This window comes from Bufo bufo, chromosome 9 (assembly GCF_905171765.1).
Source record: "Bufo bufo chromosome 9, aBufBuf1.1, whole genome shotgun sequence".
Taxonomy (NCBI): domain Eukaryota; kingdom Metazoa; phylum Chordata; class Amphibia; order Anura; family Bufonidae; genus Bufo; species Bufo bufo.
In genome coordinates, this window is record NC_053397.1 from 228,423,947 (window position 1) to 228,447,560 (window position 23,614).

Here is a 23,614-nt window from a genome sequence, read left to right on the forward strand (position 1 = left end):
GGCGCGGTCTCCCAGTTAGATTTCGTCCCCTGGAGTAAGGGAAAATGGCGTAAATCTACGTTAGTCATAACTGGCACAGAGACCAGAATCCACCAAATCCCTGAAGAGGCGCGCGCCTCCTGACATGGTCTCATTGGGGACCTTTGTATTTTAATTCCCACTGTTTGCTTAATGAGCTGAGGGTTTGCTACAGTTGTATCCAGTGTAGACAATCCTCTGGACTGCAGACTGATACATTGTAACAAAGCCAGGACAGAGAGATTTGCGCTGGTGATGTGGTTACAGAGGGTTCAGTGTAAATGAGACGACACAGTGCACAGTTTGGTCAGAAGGGGGCGCTGTTTATTGAGGACAGAAGCCGGGGGCTCACTCACACCAACTCGTCTCCTGGTTGTGGAACAGATGGATGATGGACTCTATGACAGATGCATCTTCCCTTCTTGCTGAGGGGTTCGGGTGTCTGGGTGAGAAGGTTGATGGATTTCAGCTCTTGGATATTTCATGTGTATGCAGCCATGTTGCTCGGGCTCCTGGAAGATCCTTCAGAAAGAACAAACATTCAGATCTTCCTGTCTTTGCCAAGTATAGGATATACTCCCCCTCCCACTGTAATGGACTCTCCCCCAATGTAGTTGACCCTCGCCCTTCCTCCCCACTTTAGTGGACTCTCGCTCTTCCCCTGCACCGTTGTGGGCCCTTGTTTCTCCTGTGCACTGTAGTGGCCCCTTACTCTTCTCGTGCACTGTAGTGGACCCTCACATTGCCTCTTCACTGTAGAGGACCCTCGCTCCTCCCGTGCACTGTAGTGGGCCCTCGCTCCTCCTGTGCACTGTAGTGGGCCCTCGCTCCTCCTGTGCACTGTAGTGGGCCCTCGCTCCTCCCCTGCACAGTAGTGGGCCCTCGCTCCTCCCCTGCACAGTAGTGGGCCCTCGCTCCTCCCCTGCACAGTAGTGGACCCTCGCTCCTCCCGTGCACTGTAGTGGGCCCTCGCTCCTCCCCTGCACAGTAGTGGGCCCTCGCTCCTCCCCTGCACAGTAGTGGGCCCTCGCTCCTCCCCTGCACAGTAGTGGGCCCTCGCTCCTCCCCTGCACAGTAGTGGGCCCTCGCTCCTCCCGTGCACTGTAGTGGGCCCTCGCTCCTCCTCTGCACAGTAGTGGGCCCTCGCTCCTCCCCTGCACAGTAGTGGGCCCTCGCTCCTCCCCTGCACAGTAGTGGGCCCTCGCTCCTCCTCTGCACAGTAGTGGGCCCTCGCTCCTCCCCTGCACAGTAGTGGCCCTCGCTCCTCCCCTGCACAGTAGTGGGCCCTCGCTCCTCCCCTGCACAGTAGTGGGCCCTCGCTCCTCCCCTGCACAGTAGTGGGCCCTCGCTCCTCCCCTGCACAGTAGTGGGCCCTCGCTCCTCCCCTGCACAGTAGTGGGCCCTCGCTCCTCCCCTGCACAGTAGTGGACCCTCGCTCCTCCCGTGCACTGTAGTGGGCCCTCGCTCCTCCCGTGCACTGTAGTGGGCCCTCGCTCCTCCCCTGCACAGTAGTGGGCCCTCGCTCCTCCCCTGCACAGTAGTGGGCCCTCGCTCCTCCCCTGCACAGTAGTGGGCCCTCGCTCCTCCCCTGCACAGTAGTGGGCCCTCGCTCCTCCCGTGCACTGTAGTGGGCCCTCGCTCCTCCTCTGCACAGTAGTGGGCCCTCGCTCCTCCCCTGCACAGTAGTGGGCCCTCGCTCCTCCCCTGCACAGTAGTGGGCCCTCGCTCCTCCTCTGCACAGTAGTGGGCCCTCGCTCCTCCCCTGCACAGTAGTGGGCCCTCGCTCCTCCCCTGCACAGTAGTGGGCCCTCGCTCCTCCCGGGCACTGAAGTGGGCCCTCGCTCCTCCCCTGCACAGTAGTGGGCCCTCGCTCCTCCCGGGCACTGAAGTGGGCTCCTACTCCTCCCCTGCACAGTAGTGGACCCTCGCACTTCCCCTGCACAGTAGTGGGCCCTCGCTCCTTCCGAGCACTGTAGTGGGCCCTCGCTCCTCCCCTGCACTGTAGTGGGCCCTCCCTTGCACTGTAATGGGCCCTCGCACTTCCCCTTCACAGTAGTGGGCCCTCCCTCCTCCCCTGCACTGTAATGGGCCCTCCCTCCTCCCCTGCACTGTAGTGAACCCTCGCACTTCCCCTGCATAGTAGTGGGCCCTCGCTCCTCCCCTGCACAGTAGTGGGCCCTCCCTCCTCCCCTGCACTGTAGTGGGCCCTCCCTCCTCCCCTGCACTGTAGTGGACCCTCGCACTTCCCCTGCACAGTAGTGGGCCCTCGCTCCTCCCTTGCACTGTAATGGCCCTCGCACTTCCCCTTCACAGTAGTGGGCCCTCCCTCCTCCCGGGCACTGTAATGGGCCCTCCCTCCTCCCCTGCACAGTAGTGGGCCCTCCCTGCTCCCCTGCACAGTAGTGGACCCTCCCTCCTTCCCTGCACAGTAGTGGGCCCTCCCTCCTCCCCTGCACTGTAGTGGACCCTCGCACTTCCCCTTCACAGTAGTGGGCCCTCCCTCCTCCCCTGCACTGTAATGGGCCCTCCCTCCTCCCCTGCACTGTAGTGAACCCTCGCACTTCCCCTTCACAGTAGTGGGCCCTCCCTCCTCCCCTGCACAGTAGTGGGCCCTCCCTCCTCCCGGGCACTGTAGTGGACCCTCGCACTTCCCCTGCACTGTAGTGGACCCTCGCACTTCCCCTGCACTGTAGTAGGCCCTCCCTCCTCCCCTGCACAGTAGTGGGCCCTCCCTCCTCCCCTGCACTGTAGTGGACCCTCGCAATTCCCCTGCACAGTAGTGGGCCCTCCCTCCTCCCCTGCCCTGTAATGGGCCCTCCCTCCTCCCCTGCACTGAAGTGGACCCTCACTCTTCCCCTGCACAGTAGTGGGCCCTCCCTCCTCCCCTGCACAGTAGTGGGTCCTCCCTCCTCCCCTGCACAGTAGTGGGCCCTCACTCCTCCTCTGCACAGTAGTGGGTCCTCCCTCCTCCTCCTCTGCACAGTAGTGGGCCCTCACTCCTCCTCTGCACAGTAGTGGGTCCTCCCTCCTCCTCTGCACAGTAGTGGGCCCTCGCTCCTCCCCTGCACAGTAGTGGGCCCTCGCTCCTCCCCTGTACAGTAGTGGGCCCTCGCTCCTCCCGGGCACTGAAGTGGGCTCCTACTCCTCCCCTGCACAGTAGTGGACCCTCGCACTTCCCCTGCACAGTAGTGGGCCCTCGCTCCTTCCGAGCACTGTAGTGGGCCCTCGCTCCTCCCCTGCACTGTAGTGGGCCCTCCCTCCTCCCTTGCACTGTAATGGGCCCTCGCACTTCCCCTTCACAGTAGTGGGCCCTCCCTCCTCCCCTGCACTGTAGTGGGCCCTCCCTCCTCCCCTGCACTGTAGTGGACCCTCGCACTTCCCCTGCACAGTAGTGGGCCCTCGCTCCTCCCTTGCACTGTAATGGGCCCTCGCACTTCCCCTTCACAGTAGTGGGCCCTCCCTCCTCCCCTGCACTGTAATGGGCCCTCCCTCCTCCCCTGCACTGTAGTGAACCCTCGCACTTCCCCTGCACAGTAGTGGGCCCTCCCTCCTCCCCTGCACTGTAGTGGACCCTCGCACTTCCCCTGCACTGTAGTGGGCCCTCCCTCCTCCCCTGCACTGTAGTGGACCCTCGCAATTCCCCTGCACAGTAGTGGGCCCTCCCTCCTCTCCTGCCCTGTAATGGGCCCTCCCTCCTCCCCTGCACTGAAGTGGACCCTCACTCTTCCCCTGCACAGTAGTGGGCCCTCCCTCCTCCCCTGCACAGTAGTGGGTCCTCCCTCCTCCCCTGCACAGTAGTGGGCCCTCACTCCTCCTCTGCACAGTAGTGGGTCCTCCCTCCTCCTCTGCACAGTAGTGGGCCCTCGCTCCTCCTCTGCACAGTAGTGGGCCCTCACTCCTCCTCTGCACAGTAGTGGGTCCTCCCTCCTCCTCTGCACAGTAGTGGGCCCTCACTCCTCCTCTGCACAGTAGTGGGTCCTCCCTCCTCCTCTGCACAGTAGTGGGCCCTCGCTCCTCCTCTGCACAGTAGTGGGCCCTCACTCCTCCTCTGCACAGTAGTGGGTCCTCCCTCCTCCTCTGCACAGTAGTGGGCCCTCACTCCTCCTCTGCACAGTAGTGGGCCCTCGCTCCTCCCCTGCACAGTAGTGGGCCCTCCCTCCTCCCCTGCACTGTAATGGGCCCTCCCTCCTCCCTTGCACTGAAGTGGACCCTCCCTCCTCCCCTGCACAGTAGTGGGCCCTCCCTCCTCCCCTGCACAGTAGTGGGCCCTCACTCCTCCTCTGCACAGTAGTGGGCCCTCGCTCCTCCCCTGCACAGTAGTGGGCCCTCGCTCCTCCCCTGCACAGTAGTGGGCCCTCACTCCTCCTCTGCACAGTAGTGGGTCCTCCCTCCTCCTCTGCACAGTAGTGGGCCCTCGCTCCTCCCTTGCACAGTAGTGGGCCCTCCCTCCTCCCCTGCACTGTAATGGGCCCTCCCTCCTCCCTTGCACTGAAGTGGACCCTCCCTCCTCCCCTGCACAGTAGTGGGCCCTCCCTCCTCCCCTGCACAGTAGTGGGCCCTCGCTCCTCCTGTGCACTGTAGTGGGCCCTCACTCCTCCTCTGCACAGTAGTGGGCCCTCGCTCCTCCCCTGCACAGTAGTGGGCCCTCGCTCCTCCCCTGCACAGTAGTGGGCCCTCGCTCCTCCCCTGCACAGTAGTGGGCCCTCGCTCCTCCTCTGCACAGTAGTGGGCCCTCGCTCCTCCCCTGCACAGTAGTGGGCCCTCGCTCCTCCCCTGCACAGTAGTGGGCCCTCGCTCCTCCCCTGCACAGTAGTGGGTCCTCCCTCCTCCCCTGCACAGTAGTGGGCCCTCGCTCCTCCCCTGCACAGTAGTGGGCCCTCGCTCCTCCCCTGCACAGTAGTGGGCCCTCCCTCCTCCCCTGCACTGTAATGGGCCCTCCCTTGCACTGAAGTGGACCCTCCCTCCTCCCCTGCACAGTAGTGGGCCCTCACTCCTCCCCTGCACAGTAGTGGGCCCTCACTCCTCCTCTGCACAGTAGTGGGCCCTCGCTCCTCCCCTGCACAGTAGTGGGCCCTCGCTCCTCCCCTGCACAGTAGTGGGCCCTCGCTCCTCCCCTGCACAGTAGTGGGCCCTCGCTCCTCCCCTGCACAGTAGTGGGCCCTCCCTCCTCCCCTGCACAGTAGTGGGCCCTCCCTCCTCCCCTGCACAGTAGTGGGCCCTCCCTCCTCCCCTGCACTGTAATGGGCCCTCCCTCCTCCCTTGCACTGAAGTGGGCCCTCGCTCCTCCCCTGCACAGTAGTGGGCCCTCGCTCCTCCCCTGCACAGTAGTGGGCCCTCCCTCCTCCCCTGCACAGTAGTGGGCCCTCGCTCCTCCCCTGCACAGTAGTGGGCCCTCCCTCCTCCCCTGCACAGTAGTGGGCCCTCCCTCCTCCCTTGCACTGAAGTGGACCCTCGCACTTCCCCTTCACTTTTTGTGGCCGAGAATTGGACGTATCTTTTTGTGGACCCATAAATGTTGATTGGACAGGGATACAAATCCGGTCATGTGCATGAGGCCTAAGGGATATGTTGTTGCAATGGGACAACCCAAGCACTGGAAGCTCTGATTGGTGCTCCAGACAGGAGTAGTGATACATGAGGGATGACGCGTTCTATACCTCTGCTCAGTCATCCTCTTCATGGCTTCTTCTTGCCTGGGGCCCGTTGCAGCCGCAGTTTGCAAGCCTTCTCCTCCTCGCTCTCCTCCTCGCTCTCCTCCGAATGCGTGTTCTTCAGAATATACTTGATGACCTTCTGGTCAGTCGGGGTCATGTCCAGGCACTGGCACGGAGAGGCGCTGACCACAAACGAACCGCCAGCGATGTTCTGACATAGGTCGGTGCTGTTCATGTACATCTGGAGAGGACAGACAGTCATTAGTGGAGAGGATGGAGGGGCCCGTGTACATTACAAGCATGTTACCGGGGGCCCACATCTTGTGTGCAACCTGTGCAGCTGCCCCGGGACCCCTGATGGGGGGGGGGTCGCCATCAGCGTCCTGCTGTCTACTACAGGTGAGGGACAGACCGTGGACGCTCCATACAGACATTCCCCTCTGTAATGTGAAGAGGACACCCAGAGGGCACTGCTCGGTGGGGGTCATTTACTAAGATTGGCTTGTTACGCCGCTCATGGATTCTCCCTTGCGCTGCCAGAAGATTTGGCTAATTTATAACGAGGCTCTTACGGTCCCCGCCTCATAGCCCCTGGCTGGAGCAGTTTTTCGCCAACATTTGCGCCTATTTCCGGCCCCGGACATGTCCCCGTCCCGCCGAGCTGTCGAACACAGCAGAAAACTGGCTGTGCAACTAAATATTGTCACACGACTGGAATTTTAACAGGATTTACACGGGCCGACTGAGCGGCCGATTGTTGGGAAGGCTGCTGATTCTCCTCCACAGTACAGGGAGCAGTGATCACTAATGCCATCGCTCGTCCTCATACAGAAGCGCTCCTTCCTGACAATCGCCTGCTCGTCAGTGGAGGAGACACATTTACATGCAGCGATCTCCTCCACAGTACAGGGAGCAGTGATCACTAATGCCATCGCTCGTCCACATACAGAAGCGCTCCTTCCCGACAATCGCCTGCTCGTCAGTGGAGGAGACACATTTACATGCAGCGATCTCCTCCACAGTACAGGGAGCAGTGATCACTAACGCCATCGCTCATCCTCATACAGAAGCGCTCCTTCCTGACAATCGCCTGCTCGTCAGTGGAGGAGACACATTTACATGCAGCGATCTCCTCCACAGTACAGGGAGCAGTGATCACTAATGCCATCGCTCGTCCACATACAGAAGCGCTCCTTCCCGACAATCGCCTGCTCGTCAGTGGAGGAGACACATTTACATGCAGCGATCTCCTCCACAGTACAGGGAGCAGTGATCACTAACGCCATCGCTCATCCTCATACAGAAGCGCTCCTTCCCGACAATCGCCTGCTCGTCAGTGGAGGAGACACATTTACATGCAGCGATCTCCTCCACAGTATAGGGAGCAGTGATCAGTAATGCCATCGCTCATCCTCATACAGAAGCGCTCCTTCCTGACAATCGCCTGCTCGTCAGTGGAGGAGACACATTTACATGCAGCGATCTCCTCCACAGTACAGGGAGCAGTGATCACTAATGCCATCGCTCGTCCTCATACAGAAGCGCTCCTTCCCGACAATCTCCTGCTCGTCAGTGGAGGAGACACATTTACATGCAGCGATCTCCTCCACAGTACAGGGAGCAGTGATCACTAACGCCATCGCTCATCCTCATACAGAAGCGCTCCTTCCCGACAATCGCCTGCTCGTCAGTGGAGGAGACACATTTACATGCAGCGATCTCCTCCACAGTATAGGGAGCAGTGATCAGTAATGCCATCGCTCATCCTCATACAGAAGCGCTCCTTCCTGACAATCGCCTGCTCGTCAGTGGAGGAGACACATTTACATGCAGCGATCTCCTCCACAGTACAGGGAGCAGTGATCACTAATGCCATCGCTCATCCTCATACAGAAGCGCTCCTTCCCGACAATCGCCTGCTCGTCAGTGGAGGAGACACATTTACATGCAGCGATCTCCTCCACAGTACAGGGAGCAGTGATCACTAATGCCATCGCTCATCCTCATACAGAAGCGCTCCTTCCCGACAATCGCCTGCTCGTCAGTGGAGGAGACACATTTACATGCAGCGATCTCCTCCACAGTACAGGGAGCAGTGATCACTAATGCCATCGCTCGTCCTCATACAGAAGCGCTCCTTCCCGACAATCGTCTGCTCGTCAGTGGAGGAGACACATTTACATGCAGTGATCTCCTCCACAGTACAGGGAGCAGTGATCACTAATGCCATCGCTCGTCCCCATACAGAAGCGCTCCTTCCCGACAATCGCCTGCTCGTCAGTGGAGGAGACACATTTACATGCAGCGATCTCCTCCACAGTATATGGAGCAGTGATCACTAATGCCATCGCTCGTCCTCATACAGAAGCGCTCCTTCCCGACAATCGTCTGCTCGTCAGTGGAGGAGACACATTTACATGCAGTGATCTCCTCCACAGTACAGGGAGCAGTGATCACTAATGCCATCGCTCATCCTCATACAGAAGCGCTCCTTCCCGACAATCACCTGCTCGTCAGTGGAGGAGACACGGTTACATGCAGCGATCTCCTCCACAGTATAAGGAGCAGTGATCACTAATGCCATTGCTGGTCCACATACAGAAGCGCTCCTTCCTGACAATCGCCTGCTCTTCAGTGGAGGAGACACATTTACATGCAGTGATCTCCTCCACAGTACAGGGAGCAGTGATCACTAATGCCATCGCTCGTCCACATACAGAAGCGCTCCTTCCCGACAATCTCCTGCTCGTCAGTGGAGGAGACACATTTACATGCAGCGATCTCCTCCACAGTACAGGGAGCAGTGATCACTAATGCCATTGCTCGTCCACATACAGAAGCGCTCCTTCCCGACAATCTCCTGCTCGTCAGTGGAGGAGACACATTTACATGCAGCGATCTCCTCCACAGTATAGGGAGCAGTGATCACTAATGCCATCGCTCGTCCTCATACAGAAGCGCTCCTTCCCGACAATCTCCTGCTCGTCAGTGGAGGAGGCACATTTACATGCAGTGATCTCCTCCACAGTACAGGGAGCAGTGATCACTAATGCCATCGCTCGTCCACATACAGAAGCGCTCCTTCCCGACAATCTCCTGCTCGTCAGTGGAGGAGACACATTTACATGCAGCGATCTCCTCCACAGTATAGGGAGCAGTGATCACTAATGCCATCGCTCGTCCTCATACAGAAGCGCTCCTTCCCGACAATCTCCTGCTCGTCAGTGGAGGAGGCACATTTACATGCAGCGATCTCCTCCACAGTACAGGGAGCAGTGATCACTAATGCCATCGCTCGTCCACATACAGAAGCGCTCCTTCCCGACAATCTCCTGCTCGTCAGTGGAGGAGACACATTTACATGCAGCGATCTCCTCCACAGTACAGGGAGCAGTGATCACTAATGCCATCGCTCGTCCACATACAGAAGCGCTCCTTCCCGACAATCTCCTGCTCGTCAGTGGAGGAGACACATTTACATGCAGCGATCTCCTCCACAGTACAGGGAGCAGTGATCACTAATGCCATTGCTCGTCCTCATACAGAAGCGCTCCTTCCTGACAATCTCCTGCTCGTCAGTGGAGGAGACACATTTACATGCAGCGATCTCCTCCACAGTACGAGGACATGTGGTCTCTATAGTGATCCCTCGTCCTCATACAGATTCATGGTTTCTGGGCGGCAGATCGCTGTTTAGACGACACAACCCGCTGCCCAGAAGCCGTGATCGGTGGAGCCCGCATGAGCGACAGGATCACCCGATGGACGAGCGTGTCGCTTTTTGTGGACCGCACATGGCCGGCGCTATATAGAAAATGCCTATACCTGTCCACAATTGCGCAGCTGTCAGGAGGTAGAGGGGACAATGTTCTGCAGATCTCTAGGGAGGTCATTGGTGTAATAATCTGCAGGATCTATCACTGTGTATCTGACGCTTTGCAGCTGCTCTCCATAGGATGTTGGTGCAGGGGAGTCGAGGGTCTGGGGTCTTCTGGCGAGAGATCACTCGGTAATCCGCTGGCACCGGCCGCTGCAGTACAAACAGATCCCAATGTTATGACATGAGAGGTGCGGCCAAGACGGGCTGAGGAGCGATGGAAACATTGGGGGGGACGAAGATTGAAATCTTAAAGGGGTTGTCCGGTCCAGACCCGATCTGCACTCATTCACCATGAAGGAGCGGAGCATCGGAGCTTCTCACACTGAATTGCACAGGGCAAGGGAATTTTCCGGAGATCCGGTGATGTGCCGGAAGCTTCCGCCTAGCAGTTAGCCCGGACATAACTGACAGAAGAAGCTGAACAGGATCCCGCAGTGCAGAGGAGCTGCAGACCCGGGGTGACACCCCTCTATACACTGGGGTGTGGGGAGATGACAGGGAGCCAGAGCAGCTTCCAAAGCCTCATCTGATGTAGGCCCTGCTGGCATCGGGCAGGTTCCCCAAGGCGGTGACCAATGTGCCCAGAAATCTGCTGCTGTCTTCATGGCAGAAGCGGCTCCCGATCTTCGCGATGGAAGCGGCTCCCGATCTTCCCGGTGGAAGCGGCTCCTGATCTTCGCGATGGAAGCGGCTCCCGATCTTCCAGGTGGAAGCGGCTCCCGATCTTCCCGATGGAAGCGGCTCCCCATCTTCCCGTTGGAAGCGGCTCCCGATCTTCGCGATGGAAGCGGCTCCCGATCTTCCCGGTGGAAGCGGCTCCCGATCTTCCAGGTGGAAGCGTCTCCCGATCTTCCCGATGGAAGCGGCTCCCGATCTTCCCGATGGAAGCGGCTCCCCATCTTCCCGTTGGAAGCGGCTCCCGATCTTCCAGGTGGAAGCGTCTCCCGATCTTTCCGGTGGAAGCGGCTCCCGATCTTCCAGGTGGAAGCGTCTCCCGATCTTCCCGATGGAAGCGGCTCCCGATCTTCCCGATGGAAGCGGCTCCCGATCTTCCAGGTGGAAGCGTCTCCCCATCTTCCCGTTGGAAGCGGCTCCCGATCTTCCAGGTGGAAGCGTCTCCCGATCTTTCCGGTGGAAGCGGCTCCCGATCTTTCGCTGTTGTCATATTGGCTGCCACCCAGATTTCTGTTTTAATTTGGGGCAATTGCTCTCTAAGCTGTTGCTGGTGATCCAGTGTGGAGTCTCCTCAGCCGGTAAGATCAGGAGAGTGGAGCAGTGGGGGAGGGAAGCCGGCCAGCAGTGAGTAAGGGTTAAGGAATGAGATCGGGGGCGCTGCGGGAACGCGCCAGACACTTGGAATATTCCGGGTGGGGACAGTCATATCTTCAGTGGACTTGACTCATGCAGCACAATCTCTCGGGCTTCCTCTGGGAATAGAAAGGATGATGGGTGCTGTAGTGAGTCAGATGGGGGTCTGGACCAGGTCTCACAGCTGTGTCTGCCACACAGTGCCCCGTCTATAGCAGTGACCAGACCTGGTGCCCACTCATGGCAGCTGTATCACACCCAGGCCTGTGCCCGCTCCAGCAATCAGAGAGGGGTCACCGTTCTGCATCTGCTGCGGCGGGGCCTTAGATGGCACGGCACCCTCTGCGAGAACCCCCCCCCCCCCCCCCGCAGCCATTATAGGGTATTAACTGAGGTGTGCCCCCTTTCTACAATAATTGAATTTTTTTTAAATATTTTTATAATTACTGTATGAATTAAATAAAGTATAAATACACTGAACAAAAATATAAACACAGCACTTTTGGTTTTGCCCCCATTTTGCATGAGCTGAACTCCAAGACCTGAAACATTTTCTACAGACACAGAAGACCCATTACTCTCAGATACTGTTCACAAATCCATCTGGATCTGTGTCAGTGAGCGCTTCTCCTTTACCGAGATAATCCATCCCACCTCACAGGTGTGGCATATCAAGGCGCTGATTAGACAGCATGAATATTGCACAGGTGTGCCTTAGACTGCCCACAATGAAAAGCCACTCTGAAATGTGCAGTTTGACCACACAGCACAATGCCACAGATGTCGCAACGTTTGAGGGAGCGTGCACCTGGCATGCTGACTGCAGGACTGTCTACCAGAGCTGTTGCTCGTGCAATTAATGTTCATTCTCTACCAAAAGCCGTCTCCAAAGGCGTTTCAGAGAATTTGGCAGTACATCCAACCGGCCTCACAACCGCAGACCACGTGTAACCAGCCCAGGACCTCCACATCCAGCATGTTCACCTCCATGATCGTCTGAGACCAGCCACCCGGACGGCTGCAGCAACAATCGGTTTACATAACCAAAGAATTTCTGCACAAACTGTCAGAAACCGTCTCAGGGAAGCTCATCCGCATGCTCGTCATCCTCATCGGGGTCTGGACCTGACTGCAGTTCGTCATCGTAACCGACTTGAGTGGGCAAATGCTCACATTCGATGGCGTCTGGCACGTTGGAGAGGCGTTCTGTTCACGGATGAGTCCCGGTTTTCACTGTTCGGGGCAGATAGCAGACAGCGTGTGTGGCGTCCTGTGGAGGAGCGGTTTGCTGACGTCAATGTTGTGGATGGAGTGGCCCATGGTGGCGGTGGGGTTATGGTATGGGCAGGCGTATGTTATGGACAACGAACACAGGGGCATTTTATTGATGGCATTCTGAATGCACAGATATCCCGTGACCAGATCCTGGGGCCCATTGTTGTGCCGTTCATCCACGACCATCTACTCATGTTGCAGCCTGATAATGCACGGCCCCATATTGCAGGGATCTGGACACAATTCCTGGAGCTGAAAACATCCCAGTTCTTGCCTGGCAGCACACTCACCGGACATGGCAGCACACTCACCGGACATGGCAGCATACTCACCGGACATGGCAGCACACTCACCGGACATGGCAGCATACTCACCGGACATGGCAGCATACTCACCGGACATGGCAGCATACTCACCGGACATGGCAGCATACTCACCGGACATGTCACCCATTGAGCAGGTTTGGGACGCTCTGGATCGGCGTCTACAACAGCGTGTTCCAGTTCCTGCCGATATTCTGCAACTTCGCACAGAAGAGGAGCGGACAACATTCCACAGGCCACAATCAGCAACCTGATCAACTCTATGCCACGGAGATGGGCTCCACTGCGTGAGGCAAATGGAGGCCACACCAGATACTGACTGGTTTTCTGACCCCCCCCAGTAAGGCAAAACTGTGCACATTTCAGAGTGGCCTTTCATTGTGGGCAGTCTAATATTCCTGCTGTCTAATCAGCGCCTTGATCTGCCGCACCTGTGAGGTGGATGGATTATCTCGGCAGAGGAGAAGCGCTCACTGACACAGATTCAGACGGATTTGTGAACCATATTTGAGAGTAATGGGTCTTTTCTGTAATGGGAGCAAAACCGAAAGTGTTGGGTTTATATTTTTGTTCAGTGTATTTTTTTCAATCTCTGTAGAAGAAATTTTTCTTTGGTGGGTTTTTCGGATGGACTTTGCTTCTTCTGCTTATGCGCTTATTGATGCCCTCATTTATAGCTTGGTGTGCCCTATATTATCCGGTGATGGCAGTGAGCTGGTGGTCGGGGGTCCCCCATGACTTACCTGGTCATACGGGATGCAGTCATTCCTGCAGTGGTTCCCAGTCTCATCTACCCTCCAGTCAGTGAGAAAGTTGCGCACGCAGACGCGATCCGAGCGACACGCTTCGAACCTGAGAGCGATAGAGATGACATCACAGATGAATCAGTGCTAGTGATGAGGGTCTTGGACCCTGTCCTCCAGATACGTACGGCACATACCGCCTGGAGGGGGAGGGGGGACATATATACGATGGGAGTAAGTCACTTATAGATCCTCCCTGCCCTCTTACATCAGCCTGTCATGTGACTGCTGAGAATGGGATTGCTCAAGCCCCACCCCTTGTCAAGCCCCACCCCTTTGACTCTCTCCTGCCTGGTAGAATACAGACCCGGACTCCTCTAGGTCAGAGGCGGAGCCGGACCCTCATCTTGTGATGATGGTCCCTGATTTAAAGGTAATTCCCCGAGCACTTACCAGCCATCACAGAAGGACTGACACAGGGGCACGCCCTGCATGGCAGATGAAATGTTAGGGTTCATCCAGTGGTGGGTGTCCGGGGAGCACTGGTAGAAGCACTCCACCTTCTTCATGTAAGCCTCACACCTGAAAACACAGAACCGTAATTAAAGGGACGGCGTCCGGACTGAAGATGAGGCGTCGTCATCGTGTAGTGAGGAGTCCTGCAGCTTTCCTTGAAGACACTGGGACATTTACAGATGTCTTTCCCCGGCTGCTGCTGCTTTAAAAAGACAAAAATGATGGCAAACGCTGCATCTGCACAATGATGTGTGACTTAAGGTGGAGGGGCTGAGCAGGGCCGCCAGACTTACTGCAAATGACACCAGAAACTGGTATAAATTATACCTAGAGCCTGTGACAGACCACAGACGGCCAGAGATGCAACTAATAAGAGCGATCAAGACATGGGGACAGCAGTCCTGATAAGTGTCCCTCTTTGTGCTTCAGTTCAGTAGAGTCAGAAAACCAAATGGTTCCAAAATTCTGTCATAATATATCTTTATAAAGGTCAGAGCTCCCCCTAGTGGTGGCTGTATAATCTGCATGTAGTGAGCTCCCCCTAGTGGTGGCTGTATAATCTGTATGTAGTGATCTCCCTCTAGTGGTGGTTGTATAATCTGTATGTAGTGAGCTCCCTCTAGTGGTGGCTGTATAATCTGCATGTAGTGAGCTCCCTCTAGTGGTGGCTGTATAATCTGTATGTAGTGAGCTCCCCCTAGTGGTGGCTGTATAATCTGTATGTAGTGAGCTCCCTCTAGTGGTGACTGTATAATCTGTATGTAGTGAGCTCCCCCTAGTGGTGGCTGTATAATCTGTATGTAGTGAGCTCCCTCTAGTGATGGCTGTATGATCTGTATGTAGTGAGCTCCCTCTAGTGATGGCTGTATGATCTGTATGTAGTGAGCTCCCTCTAGTGGTGGCTGTATAATCTGTATGTAGTGAGCTCCCTCTAGTGGTGGTTATATAATCTGTATGTAGTGAGCTCCCTCTAGTGGTGGTTATATAATCTGTATGTAGTGAGCTCCCCCTAGTGGTGGCTGTATAATCTGTATGTAGTGAGCTCCCTCTAGTGGTGGTTATATAATCTGTATGTAGTGAGCTCCCCCTAGTGGTGGCTGTATAATCTGTATGTAGTGAGCTCCCTCTAGTGGTGGCTGTATAATCTGTATGTAGTGAGCTCCCTCTAGTGGTGGCTGTATAATCTGTATGTAGTGAGCTCCCTCTAGTGGTGGTTATATAATCTGTATGTAGTGAGCTCCCCCTAGTGGTGGCTGTATAATCTGTATGTAGTGAGCTCCCTCTAGTGGTGGCTGTATAATCTGTATGTAGTGAGCTCCCCCTAGTGGTGGCTGTATAATCTGTATGTAGTGAGCTCCCTCTAGTGGTGGCTGTATAATCTGTATGTAGTGAGCTCCCTCTAGTGGTGGTTGTATAATCTGTATGTTGTGAGCTCCCTCTAGTGGTGACTGTATAATCTGTATGTAGTGAGCTCCCCCTAGTGGTGGCTGTATAATCTGCATGTAGTGAGCTCCCCCTAGTGGTGGCTGTATAATCTGTATGTAGGGAGCTCCCTCTAGTGGTGGCTGTATAATCTGTATATAGTGAGCTCCCTCTAGTGGTGACTGTATAATCTGTATGTAGTGAGCTCCCTCTAGTGGTGACTGTATAATCTGTATGTAGTGAGCTCCCCCTAGTGGTGGCTGTATAATCTGCATGTAGTGAGCTCCCCCTAGTGGTGGCTGTATAATCTGTATGTAGTGAGCTCCCTCTAGTGGTGACTGTATAATCTGTATGTAGTGAGCTCCCTCTAGTGGTGGCTGTATAATCTGTATGTAGTGAGCTCCCTCTAGTGATGGCTGTATAATCTGTATGTAGTGAGCTCCCTCTAGTGGTGGCTGTATAATCTGTATGTAGTGAGCTCCCCCTAGTGGTGGCTGTATAATCTGCATGTAGTGAGCTCCCCCTAGTGGTGGCTGTATAATCTGTATGTAGTGAGCTCCCTCTAGTGGTGACTGTATTATCTGTATGTAGTGAGCTCCCTCTAGTGGTGACTGTTAAAACTGCATGTAGTGAGCTCCCCCTAGTGGTGGCTGTATAATCTGTATGTAGTGAGCTCCCTCTAGTGGTGGCTGTATAATCTGTATGTAGTGAGCTCCCTCTAGTGGTGGCTGTATAATCTGTATGTAGTGAGCTCCCTCTAGTGGTGACTGTATTATCTGTATGTAGTGAGCTCCCTCTAGTGGTGACTGTATAATATGCATGTAGTGAGCTCCCCCTAGTGGTGGCTGTATAATCTGTATGTAGTGAGCTCCCTCTAGTGGTGGCTGTATAATCTGTATGCAGTGAGCTCCCCCTAGTGATGGCTGTATAATCTGTATGTAGTGCACTCCCTCTAGTGGTGGCTATATAATCTGTATGTAGTGAGCTCCCTCTACTGGTGACTGTATAATCTGTATGCAGTGAGATCCCCCTAGTGGTGGCTGTATAATCTGCATGTAGTGAGCTCCCTCTAGTGGTGGCTGTATAATCTGTATGTAGTGAGCTCCCTCTAGTGGTGGCTGTATAATCTGTATGTAGTGAGCTCCCTCTAGTGGTGACTGTATAATCTGTATGTAGTGAGCTCCCCCTAGTGGTGGCTGTATAATCTGTATGTAGTGAGCTCCCTCTAGTGATGGCTGTATGATCTGTATGTAGTGAGCTCCCTCTAGTGATGGCTGTATGATCTGTATGTAGTGAGCTCCCTCTAGTGGTGGCTGTATAATCTGTATGTAGTGAGCTCCCTCTAGTGGTGGTTATATAATCTGTATGTAGTGAGCTCCCTCTAGTGGTGGTTATATAATCTGTATGTAGTGAGCTCCCCCTAGTGGTGGCTGTATAATCTGTATGTAGTGAGCTCCCTCTAGTGGTGGTTATATAATCTGTATGTAGTGAGCTCCCCCTAGTGGTGGCTGTATAATCTGTATGTAGTGAGCTCCCTCTAGTGGTGGCTGTATAATCTGTATGTAGTGAGCTCCCTCTAGTGGTGGCTGTATAATCTGTATGTAGTGAGCTCCCTCTAGTGGTGGTTATATAATCTGTATGTAGTGAGCTCCCCCTAGTGGTGGCTGTATAATCTGTATGTAGTGAGCTCCCTCTAGTGGTGGCTGTATAATCTGTATGTAGTGAGCTCCCTCTAGTGCTGACTGTATAATCTGTATGTAGTGAGCTCCCTCTAGTGGTGACTGTATAATCTTTATGTAGTGAGCTCCCTCTAGTGGTGACTGTATGATCTGTATGTAGTGAGCTCCCTCTAGTGGTGGCTGTATAATCTGTATGTAGTGAGCTCCCTCTAGTGGTGGCTGTATGATCCGTATGTAGTGAGCTCCCTCTAGTGCTGACTGTATAATCTGTAAGTAGTGAGCTCCCTCTAGTGGTGACTGTATAATCTGTATGTAGTGAGCTCCCTCTAGTGGTGACTGTATAATCTTTATGTAGTGAGCTCCCTCTAGTGGTGACTGTATAATCTGTATGTAGTGAGCTCCCCCTAGTGGTGGCTGTATAATCTGTATGTACTGAGCTCCCTCTAGTGGTGACTGTATAATCTGTATGTAGTGAGCTCCCTCTAGTGGTGGCTGTATAATCTGTATGTAGTAAACTCCCCCTAGTGGTGGCTGTATAATCTGTATGTAGTGAGCTCCCTCTAGTGGTGGCTGTATAATCTGTATGTAGTGAGCTCCCTCTAGTGGTGGCTGTATAATCTGTATGTAGTGAGCTCCTTCTAGTGGTGGCTGTATAATCTGTATGTAGTGAGCTCCCTCTAGTGGTAACTGTATAATCTGTATGTAGTGAGCTCCCCCTAGTGGTGGCTGTATAATCTGTATGTAGTGAGCTCCCTCTAGTGGTGGCTGTATAATCTGTATGTAGTGAGCTCCCTCTAGTGGTGGCTGTATAATCTGTATTCAGTGAGCTCCCTCTAGTGGTGACTGTATAATCTGTATGTAGTGAGCTCCCTCTAGTGGTGGCTGTATAATCTGTATGTAGTGAGCTCCCTCTAGTGGTGGCTGTATAATCTGTATGTAGTGAGCTCCCTCTAGTGGTGGTTGTATAATCTGTATGTAGTGAGCTCCCTCTAGTGGTGGTTGTATAATCTGTATGTAGTGAGCTCCCTCTAGTGGTGACTGTATAATCTGTATGTAGTGAGCTCCCCCTAGTGGTGGCTGTATAATCTGCATGTAGTGAGCTCCCCCTAGTGGTGGCTGTATAATCTGTATGTAGGGAGATCCCTCTAGTGGTGGCTGTATAATCTGTATATAGTGAGCTCCCTCTAGTGGTGACTGTATAATCTGTATGTAGTGAGCTCCCTCTAGTGGTGACTGTATAATCTGTATGTAGTGAGCTCCCCCTAGTGGTGGCTGTATAATCTGCATGTAGTGAGCTCCCCCTAGTGGTGGCTGTATAATCTGTATGTAGTGAGCTCCCTCTAGTGGTGACTGTATAATCTGTATGTAGTGAGCTCCCTCTAGTGGTGGCTGTATAATCTGTATGTAGTGAGCTCCCTCTAGTGATGGCTGTATAATCTGTATGTAGTGAGCTCCCTCTAGTGGTGGCTGTATAATCTGTATGTAGTGAGCTCCCCCTAGTGGTGGCTGTATAATCTGCATGTAGTGAGCTCCCCCTAGTGGTGGCTGTATAATCTGTATGTAGTGAGCTCCCCCTAGTGGTGGCTGTATAATCTGTATGTAGTGAGCTCCCTCTAGTGGTGGCTGTATAATCTGTATGTAGTGAGCTCCCTCTAGTGGTGGTTGTATAATCTGTATGTAGTGAGCTCCCTCTAGTGGTGACTGTATAATCTGTATGTAGTGAGCTCCCCCTAGTGGTGGCTGTATAATCTGCATGTAGTGAGCTCCCCCTAGTGGTGGCTGTATAATCTGTATGTAGTGATCTCCCTCTAGTGGTGGTTGTATAATCTGTATGTAGTGAGCTCCCTCTAGTGGTGGCTGTATAATCTGCATGTAGTGAGCTCCCTCTAGTGGTGGCTGTATAATCTGTATGTAGTGAGCTCCCCCTAGTGGTGGCTGTATAATCTGTATGTAGTGAGCTCCCTCTAGTGGTGACTGTATAATCTGTATGTAGTGAGCTCCCCCTAGTGGTGGCTGTATAATCTGTATGTAGTGAGCTCCCTCTAGTGGTGGCTGTATAATCTGTATGTAGTGAGCTCCCTCTAGTGATGGCTGTATGATCTGTATGTAGTGAGCTCCCTCTAGTGGTGGCTGTATAATCTGTATGTAGTGAGCTCCCTCTAGTGGTGGCTGTATAATCTGTATGCAGTGAGCTCCCTCTAGTGGTGGCTGTATAATCTGTATGTAGTGAGCTCCCTCTAGTGGTGTCTGTATAATCTGTATGTAGTGAGCTCCCTCTAGTGGTGGCTGTATAATCTGTATGTAGTGAGCTCCCCCTAGTGGTGGCTGTATAATCTGTATGTAGTGAGCTCCCTCTAGTGGTGGCTGTATAATCTGTATGTAGTGAGCTCCCTCTAGTGGTGGTTGTATAATCTGTATGTTGTGAGCTCCCTCTAGTGGTGACTGTATAATCTGTATGTAGTGAGCTCCCCCTAGTGGTGGCTGTATAATCTGCATGTAGTGAGCTCCCCCTAGTGGTGGCTGTATAATCTGTATGTAGGGAGCTCCCTCTAGTGGTGGCTGTATAATCTGTATATAGTGAGCTCCCTCTAGTGGTGACTGTATAATCTGTATGTAGTGAGCTCCCTCTAGTGGTGACTGTATAATCTGTATGTAGTGAGCTCCCCCTAGTGGTGGCTGTATAATCTGCATGTAGTGAGCTCCCCCTAGTGGTGGCTGTATAATCTGTATGTAGTGAGCTCCCTCTAGTGGTGACTGTATAATCTGTATGTAGTGAGCTCCCTCTAGTGGTGGCTGTATAATCTGTATGTAGTGAGCTCCCTCTAGTGATGGCTGTATAATCTGTATGTAGTGAGCTCCCTCTAGTGGTGGCTGTATAATCTGTATGTAGTGAGCTCCCCCTAGTGGTGGCTGTATAATCTGCATGTAGTGAGCTCCCCCTAGTGGTGGCTGTATAATCTGTATGTAGTGAGCTCCCTCTAGTGGTGACTGTATTATCTGTATGTAGTGAGCTCCCTCTAGTGGTGACTGTTAAAACTGCATGTAGTGAGCTCCCCCTAGTGGTGGCTGTATAATCTGTATGTAGTGAGCTCCCTCTAGTGGTGGCTGTATAATCTGTATGTAGTGAGCTCCCTCTAGTGGTGGCTGTATAATCTGTATGTAGTGAGCTCCCTCTAGTGGTGACTGTATTATCTGTATGTAGTGAGCTCCCTCTAGTGGTGACTGTATAATATGCATGTAGTGAGCTCCCCCTAGTGGTGGCTGTATAATCTGTATGTAGTGAGCTCCCTCTAGTGGTGGCTGTATAATCTGTATGCAGTGAGCTCCCCCTAGTGATGGCTGTATAATCTGTATGTAGTGCACTCCCTCTAGTGGTGGCTATATAATCTGTATGTAGTGAGCTCCCTCTACTGGTGACTGTATAATCTGTATGCAGTGAGATCCCCCTAGTGGTGGCTGTATAATCTGCATGTAGTGAGCTCCCTCTAGTGGTGGCTGTATAATCTGTATGTAGTGAGCTCCCTCTAGTGGTGGCTGTATAATCTGTATTCAGTGAGTTCCCTCTAGTGGTGGCTGTATAATCTGTATGCAGTGACCTCCCTCTAGTGGTGACTGTATAATCTGTATGTAGTGAGCTCCCCCTAGTGGTGGCTGTATAATCTGCATGTAGTGAGCTCCCCCTAGTGGTGGCTGTATAATCTGTATGTAGTGAGCTCCCTCTAGTAGTGACTGTATAATCGGTATGTAGTGAGCTCCCTCTAGTGGTGGCTGTATAATCTGTATGTAGTGAGCTCCCTCTAGTGATGGCTGTATAATCTGTATGTAGTGAGCTCCCTCTAGTGGTGGCTGTATAATCTGTATGTAGTGAGCTCCCCCTAGTGGTGGCTGTATAATCTGCATGTAGTGAGCTCCCCCTAGTGGTGGCTGTATAATCTGTATGTAGTGAGCTCCCTCTAGTGGTGACTGTATTATCTGTATGTAGTGAGCTCCCTCTAGTGGTGACTGTTAAAACTGCATGTAGTGAGCTCCCCCTAGTGGTGGCTGTATAATCTGTATGTAGTGAGCTCCCTCTAGTGGTGCCTGTATAATCTGTATGTAGTGAGCTCCCTCTAGTGGTGGCTGTATAATCTGTATGTAGTGAGCTCCCTCTAGTGGTGACTGTATTATCTGTATGTAGTGAGCTCCCTCTAGTGGTGACTGTATAATCTGCATGTAGTGAGCTCCCCCTAGTGGTGGCTGTATAATCTGTATGTAGTGAGCTCCCTCTAGTGGTGGCTGTATAATCTGTATGCAGTGAGCTCCCTCTAGTGGTGACTGTATAATCTGTATGTAGTGAGCTCCCTCTAGTGGTGGCTGTATAATCTGTATGTAGTGAGCTCCTCTAGTGGTGGCTGTATAATCTCTATGTACTGAGCTCCCTCTAGTGGTGGCTGTATAATCTGTATGTAGTGAGCTCCCTCTAGTGGTGGCTGTATAATCTGTATGTAGTGAGCTCCCTCTAGTGGTGGCTGTATAATCTGTATGTAGTGAGCTCCCTCTAGTGGTGGCTGTATATAATCTGTATGTAGGGAGCTCCCTCTAGTGGTGGCTGTATAATCTGTATGTAGTGAGCTCCCTCTAGTGGTGGCTGTATATAATCTGTATGTAGGGAGCTCCCTCTAGTGGTGGCTGCAGTCAAACAGAATTGACTCTAGGCCTGTGTGCACATAATTGCATTGTTACCTGTAATTCTAGGAACTCAATCATCTAAGTTCTCCTTGGATGAAGCAGGGGGTCCCACCTTTGACTCCCCTACCACGTATTCTGCCCCTCATTTGACTGCTTTAGAGCAGGTGCCAATTTCTCTGTGGTCCAGATGCTACTGATATCTCTAATCCCTCATGTCTCTGTGGCCTTGGAGCCACCATCCTGTTCCTGGGGTCTGGCTCATCCCTGAATGATACACTGTAACGAGGGACCAGCGGGCAGTATCAGCGGTCATATTTGGAGCTGATATGTTATGGTAGATTGTAAGCTCTTCAGCCTATGGTCTGGGTTACGATACTTTCTGGCAGTTACATGCGGTATCTTATTATAATAGCTGCCTCATGCTGTATTGGCAGAAGACAACCTCGGGGCAGGGGTGGCTGCGTTTTCTGCGTGTGGTGAATCGCACCCGCTGGCGGTTATTGGCTGCAGCAGTGCTAGCTGAGGCAAGACCAGAAATATAACTGCTTCTGCACATCGCGGTATCAATGGCTTCCAGTGCACAGGGAAACCCCAAGCAATCCTCTGGGGGAAGCATGGACACCCCTCAGTAATATCTGATGGGGGGTGTAATCCTGCCTGCTGTGCTGGAGATCCGCACTTAACCCTTTCATGGCCACCTGCACTCAGAATACAGTCACTTATCTCACCTACATCGGTCATAGACGCCGGGGGACTGCAGGGACCCCCAACAATGAGGGGTCAGTGTTTGGCTGTCCACACTTCCATAGAACCGGCATGTGGGACATTTAGACAGAGGACTTGGGACCCTCTTTCCAGGAATGTCTGGGGGAGCCCCAGCAGTCGGACCCCCATGAGCTGATATGTATCTCTAGTTCTGAGGGTCTGATACATTGGCCGATAATCACCCAAATCACCGCTCACAATCAGTCTGACATAAACATGCACGAGATGCATGAAATGCCAAATGATAATTCGCTGGTCCACCGCGATCCCTTCCTTCCTCCCACCGCAAAACCCTCTTGTGTGAACAGGAACCTGCTTGTCGCTTACAATTCAACAAGCAAGAAAGGGGGGGGGGCAGTATTTCTGAAAAAACTCCTTATTATTCTCACATTATGGCTGAGAGACGTCTCAGTGTTGGGACTTCTCTACTGGAGGAGATGCGTGTCCCAATCTGACCATCAGATAATGGGGGGCTGAGCAGAAGAGACCTGAGCCACTGAAACCGCTGCCCCGGTCCTCAGTGTCCTGCTGTTGTACTCTTCCCACTGTCGCCGGTCCTCAGTGTCCTGCTGTTGCACTGTCCCCACCGTCCCCGGTCCTCATTGTCCTGCTGTCATCCTCTCCCTTCTGTCCCCGGTCCTCAGTGTCCTGCTGTTGTACTCTTCCCACTGTCGCCGGTCCTCAGTGTCCTGCTGTTGCACTGTCCCCACCGTCCCCGGTCCTCATTGTCCTGCTGTCATCCTCTCCCTTCTGTCCCCGGTCCTTAGTGTCCTGCTGTTGCACTCTCCCCACCGTCCCCGGTCCTCAGTGTCCTGCTGTCGTCCTCTCCCTTCTGTCCCCGGTCCTCAGTGTCCTGCTGTTGCACTGTCCCCACCGTCCCCGGTCCTCAGTGTCCTGCTGTTGTACTCTCCCCACCGTCCCCGGTCCTCAGTGTCCTGCTGTTGTACTCTCCCCACCGTCCCCGGTCCTCAGTGTCCTGCTGTTGTACTCTCCCCACTGCCCCCGGTCCTCAGTGTCCTGCTGTTGCACTCTCCCCACCGCCCCCGGTCCTCAGTGTCCTGCTGTTGTACTCTCCCCCCGGTCCTCAGTGTCCTGCTGTTGTACTCTCCCCACCGTCCCCGGTCCTCAGTGTCCTGCTGTTGTACTCTCCCCACCGTCCCTGGTCCTCAGTGTCCTGCTGTTGTACTCTCCCCACTGCCCCCGGTCCTCAGTGTCCTGCTGTTGCACTCTCCCCACCGTCCCCGGTCCTCAGTGTCCTGCTGTTGTACTCTCCCCACAGTCCCCGGTCCTCAGTGTCCTGCTGTTGTACTCTTCCCACCGTCCCCGGTCCTCAGTGTCCTGCTGTTGCACTGTCCCCACCGTC

General features: G+C 53.8%; 2 protein-coding genes across 6 annotated transcripts in view; both read right to left on the reverse strand.

Moving 5' to 3' along the window:
- Positions 1-320: 320 nt before the first annotated feature.
- LOC120978924 (riboflavin-binding protein-like) overlaps positions 321-23,614 on the reverse strand; it is a 34,441-nt gene continuing 11,147 nt past the window's right edge. For 2 of the 3 annotated variants that reach the window (XM_040407362.1, XM_040407364.1), the window contains exons 4-7: positions 13,655-13,783; positions 13,202-13,310; positions 5,653-5,913; positions 321-540 (exon numbers count right to left, since the gene is read on the reverse strand). In XM_040407362.1, coding sequence (XP_040263296.1) covers positions 5,695-5,913; positions 13,202-13,310; positions 13,655-13,783 — 457 coding nt within the window. In that variant the 3' untranslated portion in view covers positions 321-540; positions 5,653-5,694. The remainder of the gene's footprint in view (positions 541-5,652; positions 5,914-13,201; positions 13,311-13,654; positions 13,784-23,614) is intronic. The other variant, XM_040407363.1, reaches the window with a different exon arrangement.
- Positions 9,508-11,173, reverse strand: LOC120978925. 3 transcript variants are annotated; one of them, XR_005774210.1, is made up of 4 exons: positions 10,333-11,173; positions 10,179-10,298; positions 9,605-9,817; positions 9,514-9,534 (listed from the first exon to the last, which is right to left on the reverse strand). XR_005774210.1 is itself a non-coding variant. In XM_040407365.1 (2 exons), the coding sequence occupies exons 1-2, from the start codon at positions 10,715-10,717 to the stop codon at positions 9,727-9,729; spliced, it is 630 nt and encodes a 209-aa protein (XP_040263299.1). In that variant the 5' UTR covers positions 10,718-11,173; the 3' UTR covers positions 9,508-9,726. The 3 variants fall into 3 exon arrangements, 1 of the variants encoding a protein (XP_040263299.1); XR_005774211.1 differs by having other exon boundaries at positions 10,179-11,173; XM_040407365.1 differs by having other exon boundaries at positions 9,508-9,817; positions 10,179-11,173.